Source organism: Cephus cinctus, unplaced genomic scaffold, assembly GCF_000341935.2.
Source record: "Cephus cinctus unplaced genomic scaffold, Ccin1 Ccin1_scaffold3449, whole genome shotgun sequence".
NCBI classification, from domain to species: Eukaryota; Metazoa; Arthropoda; class Insecta; order Hymenoptera; family Cephidae; genus Cephus; species Cephus cinctus.
The window spans coordinates 1-23,901 of record NW_014334613.1 but is presented as its reverse complement, the minus strand read 5'-3'; the positions used below and the strand labels follow the sequence as shown (position 1 = coordinate 23,901).

Below are 23,901 nucleotides of genomic sequence, written 5' to 3'. Positions count from 1 at the left end.
GAAAATTTGTTTTCCTAAATAATCTTTAACATTATCAGCAACAATTTCTTCAGTACTAATTTTTTTATTTAAAAGTTTAACAATAAATTTACGAGCAATTTTATTTAATAATCTTTCTAACTGTCGAACACCTGATTCTCTTGTATAATATTTAATTATTTCTTCAATTGAATTTGGTTTAAATTTTAACATTTTATTATTTAAACCAGTAATTTCAATAACACGAGGAATTAAATATTTTTTTGCAATTTCAAGTTTTTCTAATTCTGTATATGAAGAAAGTTCAATAATTTCCATTCGATCTTTTAATGGTTCAGGGATACCTTCCATATAATTAGCTGTTGCTAGAAACATAACTTGTGATAAATCATAATTTTCTTCAATATAATGATCTGAAAAATTAGCATTTTGTTCAGGATCTAATACTTCTAACATAGCACTAGCTGGATCACCACGATAATCAGATGACATTTTATCAATTTCATCTAATAAAAATAATGGATTAATAACTTTAGCACGTTTCATACCTTGGATAATTCTTCCTGGCATCGCACCAATATAAGTTTTACGATGACCACGAATTTCAGATTCATCTTTAACTCCACCAAGTGAAAGTTTAACGAAAGTACGCCCCATCGCTTCAGCAATTGATTTAGCTAAAGAAGTCTTACCAACACCAGGAGGGCCAACTAAACAAATAATTTGTCCTGGCATTGCCTTAGCCATTTTTTTAACAGCAAGATATTCAATAATTCTTTCTTTAACTTTTTCTAAACCATAGTGATATTTATCAAGAATTTTTTTTGCATTAATTAAATCAAATTTTTCTTCACTTTTTTGAAATCAAGGTAAAGTCATCATTCAATCAATGTATGTACGAATTATATTTGATTCACTTGAAGCTTGCGGCATATCTTCATAACGACTAATTTCTTCTTTAACACGCGTTTTGATTGCTTCAGGAAACTCTTCTGTTTCTAAGCGTTCTAAATAACGTTTCATTTCATTAGACTTACCATCAATTTCGCCTAATTCTTCTTTAATAGCACGCAATCTTTCTCGTAAATAATATTCACGTTGTTGTTCATCAATACGATCTTTAATTTTAGCTGTTAAATCCTTTTCAATGGCACCAACTTGTTTTTGACCACCAACATCTTTCAATAATAAATCTAAACGTTTATTAATATCAGTTTCTTGTAAAATTTCTTGGCGTTTATTAATAGTTAAAAATGGTAAAAATTGAGCCATTTTATCAATAATTTCACTAGCTTTCATTCCATCGGTGATTTGACTAATTACACCTTGTGGAATTGAACCATGAACATCTAAAATCTGTTGTAAATTATTTACAATTCTTTGAATCAACTCTTCTTCTAATGATTTTGAAACATTAGGACTAACTAAAGTTTCAGCATCTCCTGTATAAAATTTATCATCATAAAACTTAGAAACTTTAACTCTTTGTTGTCCATAAAAAGATACGGTAAGTGTACCATCATTATGACTTTTTTGAATTTGCACTTTACACAAAGTACCATGATTGTAGACTTCACTTAATTGCGGATTATCTACTTTCGGATCCTTTTGCGAAACTAAAATAATTTCTGAATTAAACTTAGCTACCGATTCATTAATTGCCGCTACTGATTTATGTCTGCCAACTTCTAGTTCTATTTCAACTGTTGGGAAAACAAAACTTCCTCTTGTTACTAGTACTGGAATATTAGTAATATTTTTTATCTTCATTGTCTCACCTCAAATAATGTATTAACTGGATTATAATATAAAACATTAGCACTTGCAATAGTTAATTGCTAAAATATCTAATTTTTGATTTATACTATACTATTACAGCAGCACTTATTAATTCATATTTAATTTATACTAGTAGTATTTTATTACATTTATTTTTTTTTTGATAATTTTTACTTTTTGAAAAAAATAAACGATAAAATAACCTAATTATTAAATTGGTAATTAGGTTATATAATAATTATCAAATTAAATTAAGCACTTGTTGTTTGCTTTTGGTTTTTACCGTTACTTTCTCATAATAAATCAAAGGCTTTATTACGTTTTAGGGTAGTAGTAACTAAACTTAAATCTTTAATATTTGCTTTAACTTCTTCAATGCTTATTTTAAATTGGTCGGCAAATGTTGTTAATTGTTTTTGAACTTCTTCTTCGGTAATTTCTATTTTTTCTTGTTTAATAATTTCTTCAATAACTAAAAAATTCTGAAGTTGCATAATTGCATCCTTTTTTATTTCATTAATAATTTCTTCATGAGATAAACCAGTTGCTGCCATATAGTTTTCAATTGTAAAGTTTTGATTAGCTAATTGTTTTTTAAATTCATTTTCTAAACGTTCAGTTTCATTTTTAACAGCAAAACTTGGAATTATTATTTTTGAATCTTTAACAATTTTAGCAATAAGTTCTTCCATAAATTGTTCCTTAATTGTCATTGTTTTTTGTACTTCAATTTGTTTTTTAATATTTTCTAATAATTGTTCAGTAGTAGTAACATCTGGAATGTTAACATCTTTTACTAATTCTTCTAAATCTTCATTAATAACTTTTGTTTTTATTTCGTTTAATTCAATTTCAAATTGTACTAATTGACCTTTTAAATTTGGAACATGATAATCTTCTGGGAAAGTTACTTCAATAGTTTTTTTAGATTTAGGTTCCATACCGATCATTCCTTCTTCAAAACCAGGAATAAATTTACCAGAACCAATTTCTAATTCCATGTTTTTAGCTTCACCGCCAGGGAATTTTTTACCGTCTAAAAAACCAGTGAAATTAAAAACTGCAGTATCATCTTTTTCTAATTTTCCTTTTTCTTTTGGATTAAAAATAGCAAAACTATCTTGTAATAGTTTAATTTGAGTATCAATTTCTTCTTGATTAACAGTTGCTACAGGTTTTACTATATCAATACCACGATATTTACCAATAGTAATTTCTGCTGGTAAATCAAATACAAACATTATTTCACACTCTTTAATAGTAGATTTTTCCACATTAACTTCGGGTTGATTAGTAGGCATTAAGTTAGGTTTTTGTTTTAAGGCAAAATCATAAGCAATAGTAATAACTGCTTTAGTTGCTGTTTGTAAAGTTTGTTCTTCAGTTACATGTTTTTTAGCCATTTTAGTAGGAACTTTTCCTTTACGAAATCCAGGAATTTCTACTTGTGCAATCAATTTATTTTCAGCTTTTGCCAATTGATCTTTTCAAGTTTTAGTATCAATGGTAACATGTCATTTTCCAAGACCATTTTTTTCATCTTTTATAATATTTAATGTCATTTTTCAAATCTCTCCTTATGTAATTTGTTGTTGAATCATAATACTTAAGTATTTTTTTATTAAAGTAGTAGTAGTTTTAAATTTTTTAGCACTTTCTACCAATTTTACACTAATAAACTGTAAACTACAAGCACGAATATACAAAGCAGCTGCTAATGCTGCTGCTTGATTTTTATTAGGTAATGTTGGAAACAAATTCTCAAAATAACTATCCAATAAAAACAAGCAAATACCATAAATACCTGGATTATCAATATGAACTTCATCTTCAAATATTTTTGTAATTTTTAAATAAACGAGTGATTCCTGTCATTGTGTTATTTTTTTTGGATTAATTTTAAATGTATCATGACCTTTTATTACTTCTATTTCTTCATCAATACCTTGATTATTTAATATAAATAATAGTTGTGTTTTATTTATATTATTTATATTTTTATTTGTAAGATAAATCTTAATTGTTGGCAAAATTAACCTAGCATTATGACTTTGTAAATAATAAAATGCCACCGGATGAAGATCTTCATCAAATGGATTCATTAATACACGACTTATTCTCTCTAAATTTCACTCATGACTTTCATTTTTACTATTTAATCTAATATGAGTAGTAATATTATGATGTAACTCTTGTAATGTAATTTCATGATGAATAGGAATATAAGGCATCTCTAATTCATGTTTGACCAACTTCATTGCTTGATCTCATTTATTTTCACTAATGAGGTGGTTAATTTTACCAATAATGTCTTGATAATAATTGTCATGATTTATCATTATTTAGTTAAACCTTCTTAGTATTTTAAAATTTAATGGCGCCCACGAGAAGATTCGAACTTCTGACCCCCGCCTTAGAAGGGCGGTGCTCTATCCACTGAGCTACGTGGGCATAACATTTACCATAAGTAATCTTAACTTGTTTGATTAAAAAATGCAATTATTAATTGGTTACTTTTCAATAAAAAAATAATATTATTATATTTAATATTATTTTGATATTTCATTATGTACTTTTAAGCAATAATTTTTTTTAAAAAAATAAAATATTTTCATTTTTTTATATTATAATAATTTTTGTAATTTAATAATTGTTCATTCCTAATATAGAAATTATTTCTATATTAGGATTTTTATTAAATTAAATATTGAAAAAGAAAAGGAAAAAAAATATTATGTCTAGTGAAATAAGTACAAAAAGAAAAGTAATTGCTGGTGTCACAATAACTACAGGAACATTAACAACAACTGCAGGAATAACAGCAGCTTGTATTGCTGCAGCACCTATGATGACTGGTGGTGCTTTATTATTACCAGCTGCTATTGGTGGAATTGCTGTTGGTACAACTTTAATAGCTAGTGGAATGGCTACTACTACAAATTTTGGAAGAAAAGAATCAAGAATTAACAAATTTTTAAGAACAAATCCTACTATCCCCACAGTAAGAGTATCAAAAGAAAATGTTAATCCTAATGACATTAAAGAATCACGATTTAACGAATTTTTAAGATTAAGTGGTTTTGTTTCTACAAAAAGAGTATCAAAAGCAAATATTACTCCTGATTACATTAAAGTATCTAATGAACTAGCAAATTCATCAAAAGAACCAGTTATGAGAACCAGAAGTTTAACAGTAACTTCTGTCTAAAAAGAAAACAAATTACATATTCATTTAAAAAATATTAAATTATAATTCATAAAATGTATAATATAACAAAAATAATTAATTTATATTATAATTACTTTATAATTTAATAAATGTTCATACCTAATATAGAAATTATTTCTATATTAGGATTTTTATTAAATTAAATTTAAATGAAAAGGACAAAGATTAAAAGATATGCCTACAAAAAATCAAATATTATTTAGCAAAGCAGAACTTAAAGAGCTTACTAAAACACAAATACAATCATTTACAAACACTGTCAATAAACAAGAAATTGATAAATTTATTTTAAGTATCATTAAAGCAAATGATAATAATGGGTTACCAATTTGAAGACAATTATTGCAACTATTAAGTCCATATCAAGTTTCAACAATTAACACCAACTTAATTCCCTTATTTACAAAAAATAATTTAACTGCTTTATGCTTTTTCAAAAAAACAAATGAAAGCACTTACAACAAAACAAATTCAAGCATTTATAACAGAACAAATAAAAAATTTCAGTTATAATAAGTTTTCGCTACTAGAAAAAGGAATAAGAAAAGCATTAAAAACAATTAATAATCAATTAACAATAGAATATGATTTTTAAGAATTTAAATTTCAAATTGAATCATTAACTCCAAAACAATTAGAATGATTTACTTCTAATCAAAAGGCAGCATTTACCAAAGAACAAATACAAGTTTTTACAAAAAAACAAAAAAAAGCTTTTAATAAACCATCTATACAAACAAGAAATCAACAATTAAATTCAAATTTTAATGTGAATAATATAAATGCTATTTTTGAAACCGAATCATTACCTAAAACAAATAATCCAATAATACCTTCATGATAAAAAGTAATGCCTAAATATTAGTCATTACTTTTTATTGCAATTAAATTATTTAGTTTTTATTTTTTATAACTAAAATTTCATACTTTTTTTATATAAGAATAAGAATAAGAATTTTAATTAAGTTATAATTAAAATATGAAATTTGATTAAACATTAGAATAATGATTTAATATATTTTAATTAAAATATAGTTATTATTGTCAATTATTTAGTATTAAGAGAGGGAAAAATATATGAATCAAGATTTGCAAAAACTTTTCCATGAAATGGATTTTAATGATGTTAATAATGAATTTAATCATGCTACTATTAAAAAAGTACAATATTTTCATCATAATCAACAAGTAATAATTACCATCAACTTACCTAATTTTCTAACAACTACTACTTTAAAAAGTTTTGAACAACATTTTGAAAAATTACCTGTTTCGAATATTAGTGTCGATTTTAATGTTTCCCTTACTGCTGATGAATCAACTGTATTAACATATTTTCATTATATTAAAACTCATAAATTGCAACTATTAGCTGGCATTTATTATTCTTTACCCGACTCAGCAATTAATTATAAAAATAATATTATTACCATTACTATTCATAATAGTATTGAAGAAAAATTAATAACTAATGAATTTTTACAATTTATTAACTACTTTCAACAATATGGTTTTAAAAAAATTCAATTAAAAACTAAAATAAATAAAGCAGAGCAACCATTTATTAGTTATGAAAATGAATCTAAAGCAGAAATTAGCAAAATTACTAACAATTTAAAAACTAAAATTCCTAACAACAATATAAGTAAAAATTTTAATACAACTACTTATCGCAAAAAAGCAAAAGTTAATTTAGAAATAACAGACCCAACTCATAGCATTAAAGATATCATTGGTGATGAACCCAATATTATTATTAGTGGTAAAGTTTTTAAAATTAATAAATTTTTAACTAAAACTCAAAAATGATTTTATTCATTTTGAATTACTGATTATAGTGATGCAATTACTTGCAAAGCATTTATTAATAGCGATCAACCAGATGAGAAATTTGATAATATTAAAGTTGATGATTGAATAAAAATTAATGCTAATAGTCGTTATGATAATTATAGTAAAGAACAAGTACTATGAATTGATGATTTAATTATTGATTTAAATAATAAAAATACTAACAATAATGATGATGCTAAAACTAAAAGAATTGAATTTCATACTCATACTAAAATGAGTGCTATGGATGGTATTACTTCAGCAAGTGATTATATTAATCAAGTAGCTAAATGAGGACACCAAGCAATTGGTTTTACTGATCACTTAAATGTACAAGCATACCCAGATATTGCTAATGCCGCTAAAAAACATCCAAACTTAAAAGTAATGTATGGTGTTGAAATGGATTTAATCCCCAATAATATTAGTATTACTAAAAATAATATTAATACACCATTATTAGATTTAGAATACATTGTTCTTGACTTAGAAACAACTGGTTTATCAACCAATTACCACGAAATTATTGAATTTGGTTATACAATTGTTAAAGACAATATGATTTTAAAACAAGATACAATTTTAATTAAACCGAATAATCCCGTACCTGAACATATTACTGAACTTACTAGTATTACCAATGTTATGTTAAAAGATAAACAAACATTACAACAAATATTGCCAACAATTATTGAAATAATTGGCAATAAAACAATAGTTGCTCATAATGCTAACTTTGACTTTGGTTTTTTACAAGCAGCAATGAAACAATTGGGTTTTATGCCTTTAAATAATCCTGTCATTGATACTTTGCAATTATCTAGAGCAATTCTACCACAACTAAAATATTATCGATTAGGTACTATTTGTCGTACTTATGGCATTAAATATGATGATGAAATTGCCCACCGTGCTGATTATGATGCTAATGTATTAGCACAAGTATTTTTAAAAATGTTACAACAATTAAAAATAGAATTTAATTGTATTAATTTACAAGAAATTAATAACTTAATTAATGAACAAATTAATTTTAAACTTCGTGGTGAACATATTACTATTTTTGCAAAAAATCAATTAGGATTAAAAGATTTATATCAATTAGTTTCACTATCTCATACAAAGTATTTTTATAAAACACCAAAAATCATATCAGAAGCAATTAATGAAAATAGAAAAGAATTATTAATTGGTAGTAGTTGTATAAATGGTGCTGTTTTTGAAACAGCATTAAATAAAAGTGAAGAAGAACTAATTAAAATAATGAAATGATTTGATTTTATTGAAATCCAACCACCTGCTGTTTATAAACACTTAATACAGTTAGGAAATATTACTAAAGAACAATTACATGATACTATTAAAAAAATTATTAATAATGCTCTTAAATTAAATAAATTAGTAATTGCTACTAGCGATGCCCACTATTTACATCCCCATGAAAAAATGTATCGTGATGTTATTATTAATAGTAAAGCAATTGGTGGTTTGTTACACCCATTATTTGATCGTAAAGGTAAAGTTACATCATATCCCGATCAACATTTAAGAACTACTAATCAAATGTTAACAGAATTTAACTTTTTAGATGACCCTAATTTAATTAATGATATTGTTATTAATAATCCTTTGCAATTAGCAAAACAATTTGAAATGGTTAAACCAATTAAAGATGGCTTATTTACACCAAGTATTGTTAATGTTGATACTAAATTACGTAATCTTTGTTATGAACAAGCATGAAATCGTTACGGTAATCCATTACCAACATATGTAGAAAAACGTTTAACTCGCGAATTAGATGCAATTATTACTCATGGTTTTGCTGTTGTTTATTGAATTGCACACAAATTAGTAGAAAAATCTTTACAAGATGGTTATCTTGTTGGTAGTCGTGGCTCAGTTGGTTCATCTTTAGTAGCTACTTTTGCTAATATTACTGAGGTTAACCCACTACAACCACACTATTTATGCCCACAATGTAAAACTAGTGAATTTATTAGTAATGGTTCTTATAAGTGTGGTTATGATTTACCAAAAAAAATATGTTCACAATGCAATATTGATTTAATTACTGATGGTCATGATATTCCTTTTGAAACATTCTTAGGATTTGATGGTGATAAAACACCTGATATTGATTTAAACTTTTCTGGTGAATATCAAAATAAAGCTCATGATTTTACTAAAGAAATGTTTGGTGAAGAAAATGTTTTTCGTGCTGGAACAATTTCAACAATTGCCAATAAAACAGCTTATGGTTATGTTAAAGCTTATGCAGAAAAAATTGGTCAATCAGATATGCGTGCAGCAAAACTAGAGTTACTAAGTCAAGGATGTGTTGGTATTAAAAGAACAACTGGTCAACATCCTGGTGGTATTATTGTTGTACCAAAAGAATATAATATTAACGATTTTACACCAATTAATTTTCCAGCTGATGATACTAGTTCTACATGAAAAACTACCCACTTTGATTTTAATGCTATTCATGATAATTTATTAAAATTAGATATTCTAGGTCACGTTGATCCAACAGCATTAAAAATGTTAGAAAATTTAACTGGTATTGATCCAAAAACTATTCCTAATCAAGATGAAAAAGTTTTATCATTATTTTCTAATTTAAGTGCCTTAAATATTACTAGTGATGATTTACTTGGCGAAAAAACAGGAGCAATTGGTATCCCTGAATTTGGTACTGGTTTTGTTCGTAAAATGTTAAGTGATACATTACCTACTTCATTTTCTGAATTAGTACAAATATCTGGTTTATCACATGGTACTGATGTTTGATTAAATAATGCTGATGAATTAATTTCACAACAAGGTTTAAAACTAAAAGATGTAATTGGTTGTCGTGATGATATTATGACTTATTTAGTATATCAAGGCTTACCAGCAAAAATTGTCTTTAACATTATGGAAGATGTCCGTAAAGGAAAAGGCATTAAACAAGAATATGAAAAGTTAATGCAAGAAAAGAAAGTTCCTAATTGATACATTCAATCTTGCAAAAAAATTAAATATATGTTTCCTAAAGCACACGCTACTGCTTATGTATTAATGGCATGAAGAGTAGCTTGATTTAAAGTTTATTATCCGCATGAATATTATGCTACTTATTTTACAACAAGATGTGAAATTTTTGATATTAAAACTATGTTACAAGGCATTGGTGCTATTACTAATAAATTAAAAGATATTAATAACAGATTAAGAAAAAATGATGGTCAAAAAAATACAGTTACTACTAAAGAAAAAGATTTAATCCCATTATTAGAAGTAGCATTAGAAATGAATGCTAGAAATATTAAATTTAGCAATATTAGTTTAGAACATTCTGATGCTAAACTTTTTCAAGTTAAAATAATAAATGGTGAAAAACAAATTCTACCACCTTTTATTACTTTAGATGGATTGGGTGAAATTGTGGCTAATTCAATTGTTAAAGCAAGGAGTGAACAAGCAATTACTTCAAAAAATGATTTACAACTACGAACTAATATTACTAAAACTAATTATCAACTATTAAATGAGTTAGGAGTATTAGAACATTTAGAAGAAAATACACAATTAATGTTAGAATTATAATACAAAGAAAAAAGAAAAGATGTGGGATTATTATGTATAAATTAAGTAACAAAGCCAACTTTTATATACGTTTATCTGCATTAATAATGATAATTTTATTTTTAATTATTGATTTAATTAGTGCAATATATTATCCAATGGAAAAATTTGAAGATTTAGGATATGGTGAACGAGTAAGTAACTACTATGCTTTTTTTACTACTGAGAGTAATTATATGGTTGTTATTTATTTTTGTGTTTATTTATTTGATTCTTATTTTCGTGGTACTAAACCAAGTTTTCAAACTCGATTAGCAGTAACTGTTTATATTACTATTACGATGTTAGTATTTTGAATAGGTATTTTTACTGCTGAGCAAGATCCAAAACAATACAGTGCTTATAATTGAATTGCAACATTAATTTTACACTTATTAATGCCAATAATTATGATTACTAGCTTTATTGTTACATCAGGTCATCAATATATTAATATGAAACAACAACATAAAATATATTTATGATTAATTGTTATTTATCCAGCAATTTATTGTATTGTTATTCTAATTAGAGGTCATTTACGTTATTTAGATTTTATAGAAACTGGTCATCCACCAAGAGATACATGATATCCATATTTTTTCTTTGATTATTCAAATGGTGAATATGGATGATTAATCGCTGCTAGTGCCGTTGTTTTTGTTTTTGGTTTAGTTTTCAGTTTACAATATTTTTATATTTGAATTAATAACTTAATGTTCAAACGTTATCAAACTTCTGAACATCGTTTATATGATTTTTATCAAAAAATATTACGTCAACTTAATAAAAAAAAGAAAAGAAAAAAGTAAAAATTTAAAACATATCTTATATTCCTTACATGATAAATATTATTGATATAATTAAATAAAAAAGAAAAGTTAGGTGATTGTAATTGAAAATTAACTTGAAAACAATGTTAAAACATGCACTAGAAGAGGTAATTCTTGTGATAATGGTGCTACTGAATCTTGATTTGGAACAATGAAAACTGAATTTTTATATCAAATTCCAAGAAAAAACAGAACTATTGAATGAATAAAAGAAAATTTACCTAAATATATTTACTTTTATAATAACCATCGACCTCAAATAAAATTAAAAGGAATGAGTCCAATCGAATATCGATTAGCTCATTCCAAACCAACAAATAATTACTTAATAGCTACAAATTTAACACTTACAAACACTATTTTATAAAATTTAATAAAAGGTTACTTTAATTGTCCACTTTTCTTGACAAGTTCATTAACAAATACGCAATCCCAAGTTTTAACTTTGATAATTTAGAAATGTTAATTGCAATTACTAATGCAGCCGAAAAACAAAAAGCACCAATATGTTTAATGATAACACCTAACACTATTAATTGTATTGATTTAAAATATGTACTTGCTATTACTAACAATGTTATTAATCGTGCAAAAGTACCAATTTTTTTACAACTAGACCACTGTCTTGATCCACACTTTATTAAAACTAAAATTACATCTGATTTTAGTTCAGTTATGTTAAATTACAGCAACTATCCAATTAAAGAAAATATTGAAAAAACTAAAGATATTGTTCATTTTGCTGCTCCTTTGGGTATTGTTGTTGAATCAGAGATTTTTTACAATAATACAAAAGGAGATATTACTAATGATATTAATTTAATTGAACAAGCAATATTATTTAGAAATAAAACTAATATTAATGGTCTTGTATTTACTGCTATCAATAGTCATCATCAAGATAATAGACAAGATTTAAAAATTTCTCTAATTAAAGAAATTGCTATTAAAATGCCTGAAATTTTTTTAGTATTACATGATAATGTTACTATTAATAATGAACAATTAGCTCTAGCAATTAAAGCTGGTATTACTAAAGTTAATATTAGCAGTGATTTAAGAAAGATTTATGTTGAAAGTCTAAAAAAAAGTTTGCAAACTAACTCTAATTTATCTAATATTAATACCTTAATAGAAAATGCAATGATAGCTATTCAGAAATTTGTTGAAGAAAAAATAATTCTCTTAGGAGCAAATAATCGATATAAATTTTAGTTTTTATACTTATAGATTTTATTTCAAAATAAAAAGTGAACAATATTGTTCACTTAAAATAGTTACTATTTTATTTTTTTAAAATATAAATAATTAAGAAAATTGCTCAAAACTTTTTCATTCAAATTTATTATCCTATTTATAATAGGATTTTATTATAAAGTAAAGATTAAAAAAATATATCTTTAATAGTAATAGCAATAAAGATAACTAAAAATAATATAGCTCCAGCAATACTGACAATAATTTTATATTTTTCATTTAATTTTTTTCTTGTTACCGCTTCAACTGCATTTTCAACAAATTTATAACCATCCAATGGCGGAATTGGTAACATATTTAATAAAAATAAATTAGATGATAATAATGCTGCTCAACGAAAATATGTACTTGCTGCTTGTGTTGATGATAAATCAGGATTTAAAAAACTATTAGTTGATTTAACAATACCAACAGGTCCTGATAAATTTTGTCAATGAAAAGTAACTAATTGTCCTAATGCTTGTAAAAGACTGTAACTATCTTTAAAAGTATCAATGATACCATTACTAATAACTTGCCCTGCATTTAAATAATAACTACCTTGACTAACACCAATGAATAGCACCCCTTTTTGTTCTACAGGTTTAAAAGTAACAGTTTTATCGTCTTTATTATCAAAAGTAATTTTGTAATCAGCAATAACTGTACCATTAGTAGTCTTTTTATTATATTTACTTAATCATGTTTGTAAATCATAATATGATTTAATTGATTGTTTAGATTCAATATCACCAGTATTATAAATACTAGTAATAGCATCAGTATCTAAAATTGGTAAACTTGGATTATCTTTATTATATTTTTGAACAGCTTCATATAATGGTCCTGTTGTTGCATAGGTTGGTGGCAAGTTAGGATCATATTTATGTGGATAAATTCCATATCCAATCATTAATAAAATAAAAGCTAATAATAAATTCATTAGTGCACCTGCACTAATGAAAGCTGCTTTTTTACCACGTTGCAAGTTTTCCATCATTCGTTTACTATCAATTACTTCATCTTCTCGTCCTTTAGGAGCATCAGCAATTTCTGAAGCAATAGAAACATAACCACCCAATGGTAATAGTCTTAAAGTATAACGTGTTTCTTTTTTACCTCACTGCAAAAGTTTTGGTCCCATACCAATAGCAAATTCATATACATATGCTCCTGATAATTTAGCAATTACAAAATGAGCAAATTCATGCAAGGTAATTAAAAATAATATTGTAAATAAACCAATTAAAATGGCTAAAAATATATACATAACTTCATCCTTAAATTTTATATATTAAGCAATAGCTGCTAGAGTAATTAGAAAACCAAAAATAACTACTGTTGAAAATGAATCTAAACGATCTAATAATCCTCCATGTCCAGGTAGAATATTTGAAAAATCCTTAACATGATAATTACGTTTCAAATAAGAAAATAATAAATCACCCATTTGACTAGCAATTGAAAGAATAAAACTAGTAGCAAAATAAGCAATATAGATTGGTGCTTTACTATTAACTTCTAAAAAAGGTAAGGGATTATAATTACTTGTTTCTAAAAAAACAGTTACTGTTATCATACTTAAAATAATTGCTGTTATTAAACCAGTAATAGCACCTTCTCAAGTTTTATTTGGTGATACACTTGGTGCCATTTTTGTTTTACCATAAATTATACCACCAATAAAAGCACCAACATCATTAGACATAACAATAATGAATAAAAACAATAATGTTGGTCATCCTAGTTTTGAAAGTTTAATTTCTGATAACATTAAAAAATTAACAGCTTTAACAACAAACACTAAATAAATAATTCAAGTAAAAATAAAAATAACATCACTTAATTGAAAATTTTTACTTCGTCAAGCAATTAAAATAAAAATACAAATGAAAAATAATAAAATTAATAAAGTCATTCAAGTTTCAAATCAATAATGATTATAAATATATGGACCAAAAGTTTCTTTACCAAGCGGAACTCATAAAAGTATGACTCCTGTTAAAATTATAGAAATTTTAAGTACAATTGATCAATTTGATTCTTTTTTTAAATTAATAATTTCTCATAAACAACCAATAAAAATTAAAGTATTAATTATCATAAATGTATAGGCTGATCACTGTGGTTTATTACCAAAAATTGGTTCTAAATAAACTGCCCCAATAAACATTCATAATACACCACAAGCAATTAACATAAAGCTTGTAAGAATACGATTTCGATAGGTTCTAAAAAAATTACTAAGTTTTGCAAAAAAAGAAACTTTAGATTTTATATTTTCTTTATTTATTATCTTTTTTTTCACAATATTTAACCCCTAACTATTTATTGCTTTATTGCTAAATTTTCATTAAATCGGCTTTTTTATTGTTTTCTATTAATACAAGTTCTTTAATTTTACTATCAGTTAAATCTTGAATTGTAGTTTCTGCATGCTTTTCTTGATCTTCTGGTAATTTTATTTTTTTCAGATTTTGAACAGCATCACGTCGACAATTACGGATTTTAACTTTATATTCTTCAGTTTTTTTACTCAAATCTTTAACTAAAGTTTTACGAACGTCTTCTGTTAATTGTGGGAAAATTAAACGTATATTCTCTGCTTCGCTTTTAATTTGTAATTTCAAATCAGCTTTTGTAACAGCTTCTGTAATGTCTTTAATTAAACTACGATCATATGGTTTAATTAATAATTGATGTGCTTCTGCTACTTTAACTTGGGCAATATTACTTAAACTATCAACACCACCATAACATCTAACATTAATTCCTTCTAAGATATTAGGATTAGCTCTTCCGGTGCGAATTTTGTTAATTTCATTTTTATAACGTAAAATTATTTCATTCATCAGATTTGTGGCTTCTAAAATAATAACTTCCATATTTGTTTTCCTCCTAGTTAATAATTTTAAGTTGTTTTTAAATAAAACTATAAAAATTATATAATAATTTTTATTAAAACCAATGGAAAACTATTTAAAAAAATAAAAAACATCATTAATTAATGATGTTTTTTATTAATATCTTTGGATTTTATTTTCATCATTGTTTAAATCAACTAATATAAAAATACCACCAATAATACCTAATGCAGCACCAAAGATAATTCCTAATATTGCTAAAGCAATTTTTTGATCAGTAGTCGCTTCACCTTTACTTACTTTTTTGTATAAAATAAAACCGGGTATTGTTCATAATAAAGGAATTATAAATATTGATTCTAAAATAAAAACAATAAATATTAATATACTTCCTGCTTTTAACATTTTTTTCTCCTTCTTTAATTTTTATAATTAATAATATCACTTAATAAAATTGAAATATACAATTGTGTCCTCACTTAAAGTTTAGTTTTTTAACTTATAAATGTTATCACTTTAATTACTATTAATTTCAAATGTCTAATTATTAATAATTTTCATTTATATTAATAGTAACAAAAAAATATGATAATTAACAACAACTGTCATTATATTTTTTAAAATATTTAATGATTTAAACAGTTGATGGTATACCACAGTCTATTCTAGGTAAAAGATGAACATCACCAAAATATATTGCTAAATAAACTTTTAAATTTCTAAAATTTCCTGTTACTAATGGACCATCAGCAACGCTAGCATGAAACTGGGTACTAACATTTGTATTTAATAGTTGAACTAGAGAATCAAATTGTTTTTGTTTACTTTCTGATTTTATTACTAATTTAAAATCATCAACAGACTCACCTTGTTTAAATCCTTGAGCAGCAGTTAATTTTAAACCATTTTTATCACTAATAAGTTCAGTAATAACTATATTTGAAATGTTTAATCCATCATTTTTAGCAGTATTAATAGTATAAGATTTTACTACACTATCATCATCTTTGCTTATAATATCAATTTGACAAGTACCAGCAAGAACTTTAAAATCAGTTCCTGTATTATTTTCTTCAGTTTTACCTGCTTCAGTACTTGTAACTTTTGCAGATAAGGTAGTAATTTTTTTAATATCATCACAAGTTCAAAGATTGCAATTGCAATCTTTTAAAATATATTTAAGCTTGTGGAGTTCCAAAATCTAGAGTATTTGTAACTTTTACTTCTCCAAATTTTACGGTTAAGTATACTTTTTGATCTGTATACTTAGGTACCACTGTTTGACCTTGATCATCAGAAGTTCAAACTAATGATACTTTATCTTTGCTAAATAAATTAACTAAAGAATTATATAGATTTTTTTCTTTAGAATTAGCAGCTTTTCAAGGTAAAGACTTAAGTACATCTTTGCCTTGTTCAAATCCGTTAGCTTTAGTTAAATCCAATTTTGCTAATTCTACAAGCGTATATACTGCAGCAGGAACACCTAATGCATCTTTCTTAAGAGTATTAATAGTATATTTTTTTACAGATTTGGCATCATCTCCAGTTGCCTTATCCATAATATTAATTTGACAAGTACCAGCTTCAACTTTAAAATCAGTTGTACCAGCAGCTTCAATTTTACCTGCTTCAGTACTTTCAACTTTTGCAGATAAAGCAGTAATCTTTTTAACATCATCAGCTGAATAAAACTTCTTGCTATCAGGTGTAAATCCTAAATCCTTTAAAAAGGCTGCAGCATCATCACTTACTGCTTGAAATTTATCAGAATCAGCACCAGTACCTGCTTTTAATAATTTTTCGTTAAATTTAGTTGCTGTAATTTTTGTATTATCAGCAGCAGGAACAGAAATTGAATAACTTTCTTTACCAGCAGTATCATCCTTTTTTAATTCTTGATTAATTAAACTTGTATTTTCATTACTATATCATCCTAGTAATGTTGCATATTTGCCATTCAATGCTGGCGCTTTTGTTTGAGTTCCACATGCAACAACCGAACTTGCTGCAACTGTTGTTAAAGCAGCAGCACCCATTAGTCGTAGTAATGTTTTCATGTTTCTCATATTGTTTTTCCCCCTTAGATAATTTTTCTGAAAAATATAAACTATTTTCTGCTCTTAATTATACATTCTTTTTTATTTGGTGCTCTTTTTATAATATTTTTCATTATTAAGTGTTATTTTGCTTTTTTTAAGAAAATAATTTCAAAAATGTTAGGATTAAATTGTTCATTAACTGAACATTCTTATTATTTTTTATATATACTCTACAGTACTTCCAAGATTATTGAGTAATATAATGTAAAAAGACCTGAAAAATTTTCAGGTCTTTTTACATTTAAAAATTAAGATAAAAAAACCTAATATTTTAACGCTATTCATAATGAACTTAAAGTATTCATCTATACAAATCAATCTTCAGTTAGTTAACCTCTGTTAATTGATAGTTTTTAATATAAAAGATAAGGAAAAAATAATAAAATGAATGAAAAATATAATGAATTTAAATCATTAATTAATTTTATAAAATTAATTGAAAAAGTTCTTGAACCCAAAGTTAAAAAATATATTTTGCAATATCAGATGTTTTTTCTTTAACAAGAAAATTTATAAAATTTAATAAAAGGTTACTTTAATTGTCCACTTTTCTTGACAAGTTCAGTTTTATATGTATTAAAAAGTGGATGTCAATGAAGAATGTTACCAAAAAATTTTCCAAAATGACAAACTGTATATTATTATTTTCAAATTTGAAGTAAAAATAGTGATAAAGAACCTAGCACTTGACAAGTAATTTTAAAAAAAATTAGTTAGAAAAGTTCGTATCAATAATAATCGCAAAGAACAAACTAGTTTTTGTATAATTGATTCACAAAGTGTTAAGAACACAGATACTGCTAAAAATAAAGGTTATGATGCTGGTAAAAAAATTTCAGTAATAAAGCGTCATATTGCTGTTGATTCTCAAGGCTTACCGCATGCAATTTACATAACCACAGCAGAAAAAACAGATCGTAACAGTGCTATAATAATGATTGAAAATGAAAAAGAAAATTTATCTAAAGTTCAAAAAATACTAGTAGATGCTGGTTATACTGGTGAAAAATTTGCTTTTAAAATCAAAACAATCATAAATGCAAATGTTGAAGTTATCAAACGTAATGAATTACATTCTTTTGTATTATTGCCAAAAAGATGAGTTGTAGAACGAAGTTTTGCATGATTAGAAAAATGCAGAAGATTATGAAAAAATTGTGAAAGAAAATTAAATACTAGCTTACAAATGGTTGTTCTTTCCTTTATTTCAATTTTATTAAAAAGATTTTAAACAGGTTCTAAGGATAATATTTTCATTTTCATTTATTTTTTATATGTTGATAGAAAATATGGCAATGACATTAATAACAAGCATTATCATCTTTTTAAAAATTATATGTATGGTGGCATAGATAAAGATGGTCAAAATAAAATAAATAATTTAAATAAAAATGTAAATGTTCAAAAAATATTAGTTTTTTTTGATGAAGAGTTTAAAACTGATATTGAATCAATTGATAATGTATTTTATATATTAAATATTATAAGAAAAGATTTAAAAGATGATCAAAAGTTTTTTTCAACATTTTTACATGGAAATGAAAGTATATATTCAACTAATTATATTTGAGAAATTTTAATTAAGCAAAATCCTAAAAAAAATGAAGAAATTTTAAATAAAATAATATTATTACAAAAATTTTTAATATTATTTGTTCTTTTGTACAATATTTCATATTTTTTAAGTCCTCTTGGAACTAATCCAATGAAACCTTGAGAAAGACCTATTTTATGATATATAAAAGACTCAATAAATTCTATTTTTTCACATGAGGAAAAAGAAAAAATATTAGAGAAAACCTTCTTATTATCTTAGATTTATTAAATATTTAATTTTTTAAAATTTTATTTCAGATTTATTTCATATATAAATAATTAATTTTTAACTTAACTTGTAATTAATTACTTTTATTTAGTTAGTAAAATTACTAATACTTAATTTTAAAAGCAGAATATATACGATATTGATATCAATATAAGAACAAATTAGTATTGAAAAGCAATTTAGTTCCCATTGATTTTAAAAAATAGAAACTTTAAAATGAATGTTATATCTTTCAATGATAATAGAACAAAAACAATTACTACTATATAAATAATTATATTTAATCAGTTTAAAACTTGAAAATTACCATTAATATAATGAAAGATATTTATACAATATAATCTACGATAATAAAACTCTATCATTTAATAAATTTCTATTGTTTTCAAATTAATAATATTGTATAATGAACAATGAATTAGAATTATAGCAAGACAGCTACCAGCTGTCTTTATTATTTCTAGTGTAATATATTTTATTTTTTTATTTAAGTATATTTTCATTTTGAAATAAATCTATTTCAAATACTATTAAATAATAAACAACAATGTTTATAAAAAACAAGGAGGAGAAAAAGTGGACAAAGAAATTAGTCAAATCATTTTAAATGCCATAAATGAAATTGCTGAAGAAAAACAAATAGCAAAAGAAGATATCATTGAAGCTTTAAAAGAAGGACTAAAAAAAGCATATGAATATCAAAGTCATCGTGATGATAGTACAAATATCAGAATTGAAATTGATCAAAATAAAGGTACTATTAAAATTTTAAAGGATTTAATTGTTGTTCCAAAAGTTGAAGATCCTGAATTAGAAATTGCACTTTCAACTATTAAAACAAAGAATCCCGGCTTAACAATTGGTGATACATATACGCAAATAATTCCTAGTGATCAATTCTCTCGTTTATCAATTTTTAAAGCTATTCAAGTAGTGAAACAATCAATTCGTGAAGCAGAAAAAACATCAATTTATGATGAATTTATTGATAAAAAAGATCACATATTAATTGGTACTATTGAAAGCGTTGAAGAAACTTATATGTTAATTAAAATTGGTAGAGCCTACGCTTTCTTACCAAAACAAAATCAAATCCCTAGTGAGATCTTACCAAAAAATAAACCAATTGCTAATAATACTTACATCAAATTTTATGTTGAAGATATTATTAAAAATAAAAACTATGGTCAAATTTTAGCATCAAGAACTCACGTTAATTTTTTACGTTGTTTACTAGAATTAGAAGTTCCTGAAATAGCACAAGGTGTAATCGAAGTTAAAGATATTGCTCGTATTCCTGGAATTAGAGCTAAGGTTGCAATTGTTAGTCATGATCCAAGCATTGATGGTATTGGTGCATGTATTGGTCCAAAAGGCGAAAGAACAAAATTAATTACGCAAGAATTAAGTGGCGAAAAAATTGACATTATTGCCTGAAATCCTAATATAAAAGAATATATAATTAACGCTTTAACACCAGCTAAAGTTATTTCAATTGATATTAATGAAGAAGAAAAACAAGCAAATATTATTGTTCCTACTGAACAATTATCATTAGCTATTGGTAAAAATGGTATGGCTGCTAAATTAGTTGCCGGTGTAACTCACTGAAATATTAATATTACTTCATTAGAACAAGCAAATGAAAATAATATTAAATTTACTTGAAATGGTAATATTAAAGAAAGTGAATATGAAAAGTTTATATCTGAATTATTAAAAAAAACACAATGAAAAAATAAAAATCAATAAACAATAAAGTAGGTCGTTATGAATAAAATACCTTTAATTCAACGTAAAAAAATACCAATGCGTAAATGTATAGTTACAAATACTATTTTACCTAAACGTGAATTAATTAGAATTGTTATTAATAAAGAAGGACAATTATTCATTGATAAAACTGGCAAACAAAATGGTCGAGGTGCCTACATCCAACCTAAACTTGAATTAATACCTTTGCTTATTAAAAATAAGGCATTAGAAAGAGCATTAAAAACAAAAATTCCAAATGAATTTTATCAACAACTAATTAATGAAATTAAAAAAAATTGAGATTAATTTTCCCAAGCGAAAGGCGGGATGCAAATGGCAAAAAAACGAATATCTCAACAAACACAAAATATTAATCAACAACTAAAACAAAAAACATCTCAAATTAATGAAAAAGGAGTATTTTTATATAACGAACCTTTAACTATTTCAGAATTTGCTAAAGCATTGCATCATCCAGTAACTGACATTATTAAATACTTCATGAAACAAGGCAAACTATTTAATCAAAATCAAATATTAACTCAAGAATTAATGCTTGAACTTTGTTTGGAATGAAATATTGATTTTGAAAAAGCTAAAGTGGTAACATATGAAAACTTATTAGAAAATATTAATCTCGAAGATGATAAAAAAAATTTAGTAACTCGACCACCTGTTGTTACAATTATGGGCCATGTTGATCATGGAAAAACAACACTATTAGATACTATCCGTAATTCTAAAGTTACTAATCAAGAACACGGTGGTATTACTCAACATATTGGTGCTTATCAAATTAAAACTAATAATAAATTAATTACTTTTATTGATACCCCAGGTCATGAAGCATTTACTGAAATGCGTTCACGTGGTTCTAAAATTACTGATATTGTTGTTCTAGTAGTTGCTGGTGATGATGGTGTGATGCCACAAACTCGTGAAGCAATTGACCATGCAAAAGTAGCTGGTGTTTCAATTATTGTTTTTGTTAATAAAATGGATAAACCAAATGTTAATACTGATCGCATTATGAATGAACTAGCTAATTGTGATTTAACTAGTGAAGAATGAGGTGGCGATACTATTTTTGTTTATGGTAGTGCTTTAAAAAATCAAGGAATTGATGAATTATTAGAAACCATATTAGTAATTGCTGAATTAAAAGAACTAAATGCTAATCCAAATCGTTTTGCTAATGGAACTGTTATCGAATCTCATCATGATAAAAATGTTGGTTCAATTTGTACTTTATTAATACAAGGTGGAACACTAAAAGTTACTGATATTGTAGTTGCGGGTAGCGTTAAAGGAAAAATTAAACGCCTTATTAATGATACTGGTAAAATAATTACTAAAGCTGGACCTTCAATGCCTGTTCAAGTTTTAGGATTTGAAACAGCCCCTACTCCTGGTGAATCTTTTATTGTTTTTAATGATGATAAATTAGCAAGAAAAGTAGCACTAGTACGACAAACAGAAGAAACAAATAAAATTAGAAATAATCGACAAATTAGTTTAGGTAATTTAACACAAGATGTTGCTACAGGTGAATTAAAACAAATTAATGTTATTTTACGAGCAGATACTCAAGGTTCAGTCCAAGCAATCGTTCAAGCAGTAAATAAAATTAATGTTAATGATATTACTGTTAAGTTTATTAGAGCAACTATTGGTGGTATTAGTGAATCAGATATTAAACTTGCTCAAACTTCAGGAAGTATTATTTATGGTTTCAATGTTCGTCCCAATCATGTTATTCGTGAAGCTGCTAACAATGCCGGTGTTGAAATTAGATTACATAATATCATTTATAAAATAACTGAAGAATTAGAATTGGCTGCTAAAGGTTTATTAGAACCAACTTATGAAGATAAAATTCTTGGTCAAGCACGAGTTATTAAAACTTTTCATTTTTCAAAAGTAGGAACAATTGCTGGTTGTGTTGTCATTAATGGTTTCATTCAACGTAATAGCAAAGTTCATATTATTCGTGATGATGTTGTTATTTATAACGGTGAAATCAGTGGTTTAAAACATGAAAAAAATGATTTAAAAATTGCTAAAAAAGAAACTCAATGCGGTATTACTATTAAAAATTTTAATGACTTAAAAGAAAATGATATTATTGAATCATATTTAGTAGAAGAAGTGGAGACAAAATAGGATGTCTATCATTAAATTTGAACAACAAGAAAGTTTCTTAAAAAAAGAAATTACTAATATATTAAAAAAAGAATCAAAAAATATTCTTTTCAAAGATATCACTATTACTAATGTAAAAATAACAAAAGATAACAGTTATGCTACCATTTATTGAACAGTTTACTTAGATAATTTAGATATTAAAACCATTAGTAATGCTTTAGAAAAAGCGAAAGGTTTTTGTCGAAGCGCACTTGCCAAAACAAGTAATAAATATAAAGTTCCAGAATTACGCTTTAAATATGATAATACCAACACTAGAGTTAAAAACATTGAAGAAATATTAAAAAATATCAAAAATAATAATTCTTCAAATGAATAAAAAGAATTAAAATGAGATTATAAATCTCATTTTAATTTTTTAAATTTAAAATTATTAGTATAATAAAAAAGGAATCATCAATAAAATAAGGGAATTATTCAGTAGCTACTAAGTAAGAAAGGAAAGCTACTATTAATGGCACAAAAAATTTATTCAACACCAAATAGTGATGATTTTTATGTTATTCCTGAATTTTTAGAACATCAACAATGTTGAATGGTATGACCAGAAAGAACTGATAATTGAAGATTAGGCGCTAAACCAGCACAAGAAAAAATAAGTAAGAGGCTTTTTAATAATCTGTGTTTCTTTGTTTTACAAAGTTACTAA

The 23,901-nt window shown here is 25.2% G+C and overlaps 3 protein-coding genes and 1 non-coding gene across 4 annotated transcripts; 2 read left to right on the top strand and 2 right to left on the bottom strand.

Moving 5' to 3' along the window:
* Nucleotides 1-861: 861 nt before the first annotated feature.
* Nucleotides 862-3,161, bottom strand: LOC112495402 (trigger factor-like). Its single transcript, XM_025091866.1, has 4 exons — nucleotides 2,372-3,161; nucleotides 1,539-1,718; nucleotides 1,269-1,421; nucleotides 862-1,172 (listed from the first exon to the last, which is right to left on the bottom strand). Exons 1-4 carry the CDS (start codon nucleotides 3,159-3,161, stop codon nucleotides 862-864), a joined length of 1,434 nt encoding a protein of 477 aa, XP_024947634.1.
* Nucleotides 3,162-4,136: 975 nt separating this feature from the next.
* Trnar-ucu lies at nucleotides 4,137-4,209 on the bottom strand. The gene has a single exon. It is a non-coding gene; the product is annotated as a tRNA-Arg (tRNA).
* A 14,594-nt stretch (nucleotides 4,210-18,803) lies between these two features.
* On the top strand, nucleotides 18,804-20,729 carry LOC107274629 (transcription termination/antitermination protein NusA-like). The gene is made up of 2 exons (XM_015753905.1): nucleotides 18,804-18,828; nucleotides 19,858-20,729. Exons 1-2 carry the CDS (start codon nucleotides 18,804-18,806, stop codon nucleotides 20,727-20,729), a joined length of 897 nt encoding a protein of 298 aa, XP_015609391.1.
* A 1,005-nt stretch (nucleotides 20,730-21,734) lies between these two features.
* Nucleotides 21,735-23,210, top strand: LOC107274628 (translation initiation factor IF-2-like). The gene is made up of 2 exons (XM_015753904.1): nucleotides 21,735-22,107; nucleotides 22,165-23,210. Exons 1-2 carry the CDS (start codon nucleotides 21,735-21,737, stop codon nucleotides 23,208-23,210), a joined length of 1,419 nt encoding a protein of 472 aa, XP_015609390.1.
* The last annotated feature ends 691 nt before the right edge of the window (nucleotides 23,211-23,901 follow it).

What these genes read in the sequence shown, in the direction of transcription:
- LOC107274629 (XM_015753905.1), top strand. Translation starts at nt 18,804, where the DNA reads ATGTATGGTGGCATAGATAAAGATG. An exon ending in TGGTGGCATAGATAAAGATG is followed by an intron (nt 18,829 to 19,857) that starts GTCAAAATAAAA and finishes ATAAAAAACAAG; the next exon opens with GAGGAGAAAAAGTGGACAAA.
- LOC112495402 (XM_025091866.1), bottom strand. Translation starts at nt 3,161, where the DNA reads ATGGCTAAAAAACATGTAACTGAAGAACAAACTTTACAAACAGCAACT. An exon ending in TGTTAAAAATGAAACTGAAC is followed by an intron (nt 1,719 to 2,371) that starts GTTTAGAAAATG and finishes CTAATATTCCAG; the next exon opens with TACTAGTAACAAGAGGAAGT. An exon ending in CACCGATGGAATGAAAGCTA is followed by an intron (nt 1,173 to 1,268) that starts GTGAAATTATTG and finishes ATAAACGTTTAG; the next exon opens with ATTTATTATTGAAAGATGTT.
- LOC107274628 (XM_015753904.1), top strand. Translation starts at nt 21,735, where the DNA reads ATGGGCCATGTTGATCATGGAAAAACAACACTATTAGATACTATCCGT. An exon ending in AGCTAATTGTGATTTAACTA is followed by an intron (nt 22,108 to 22,164) that starts GTGAAGAATGAG and finishes TAAAAAATCAAG; the next exon opens with GAATTGATGAATTATTAGAA.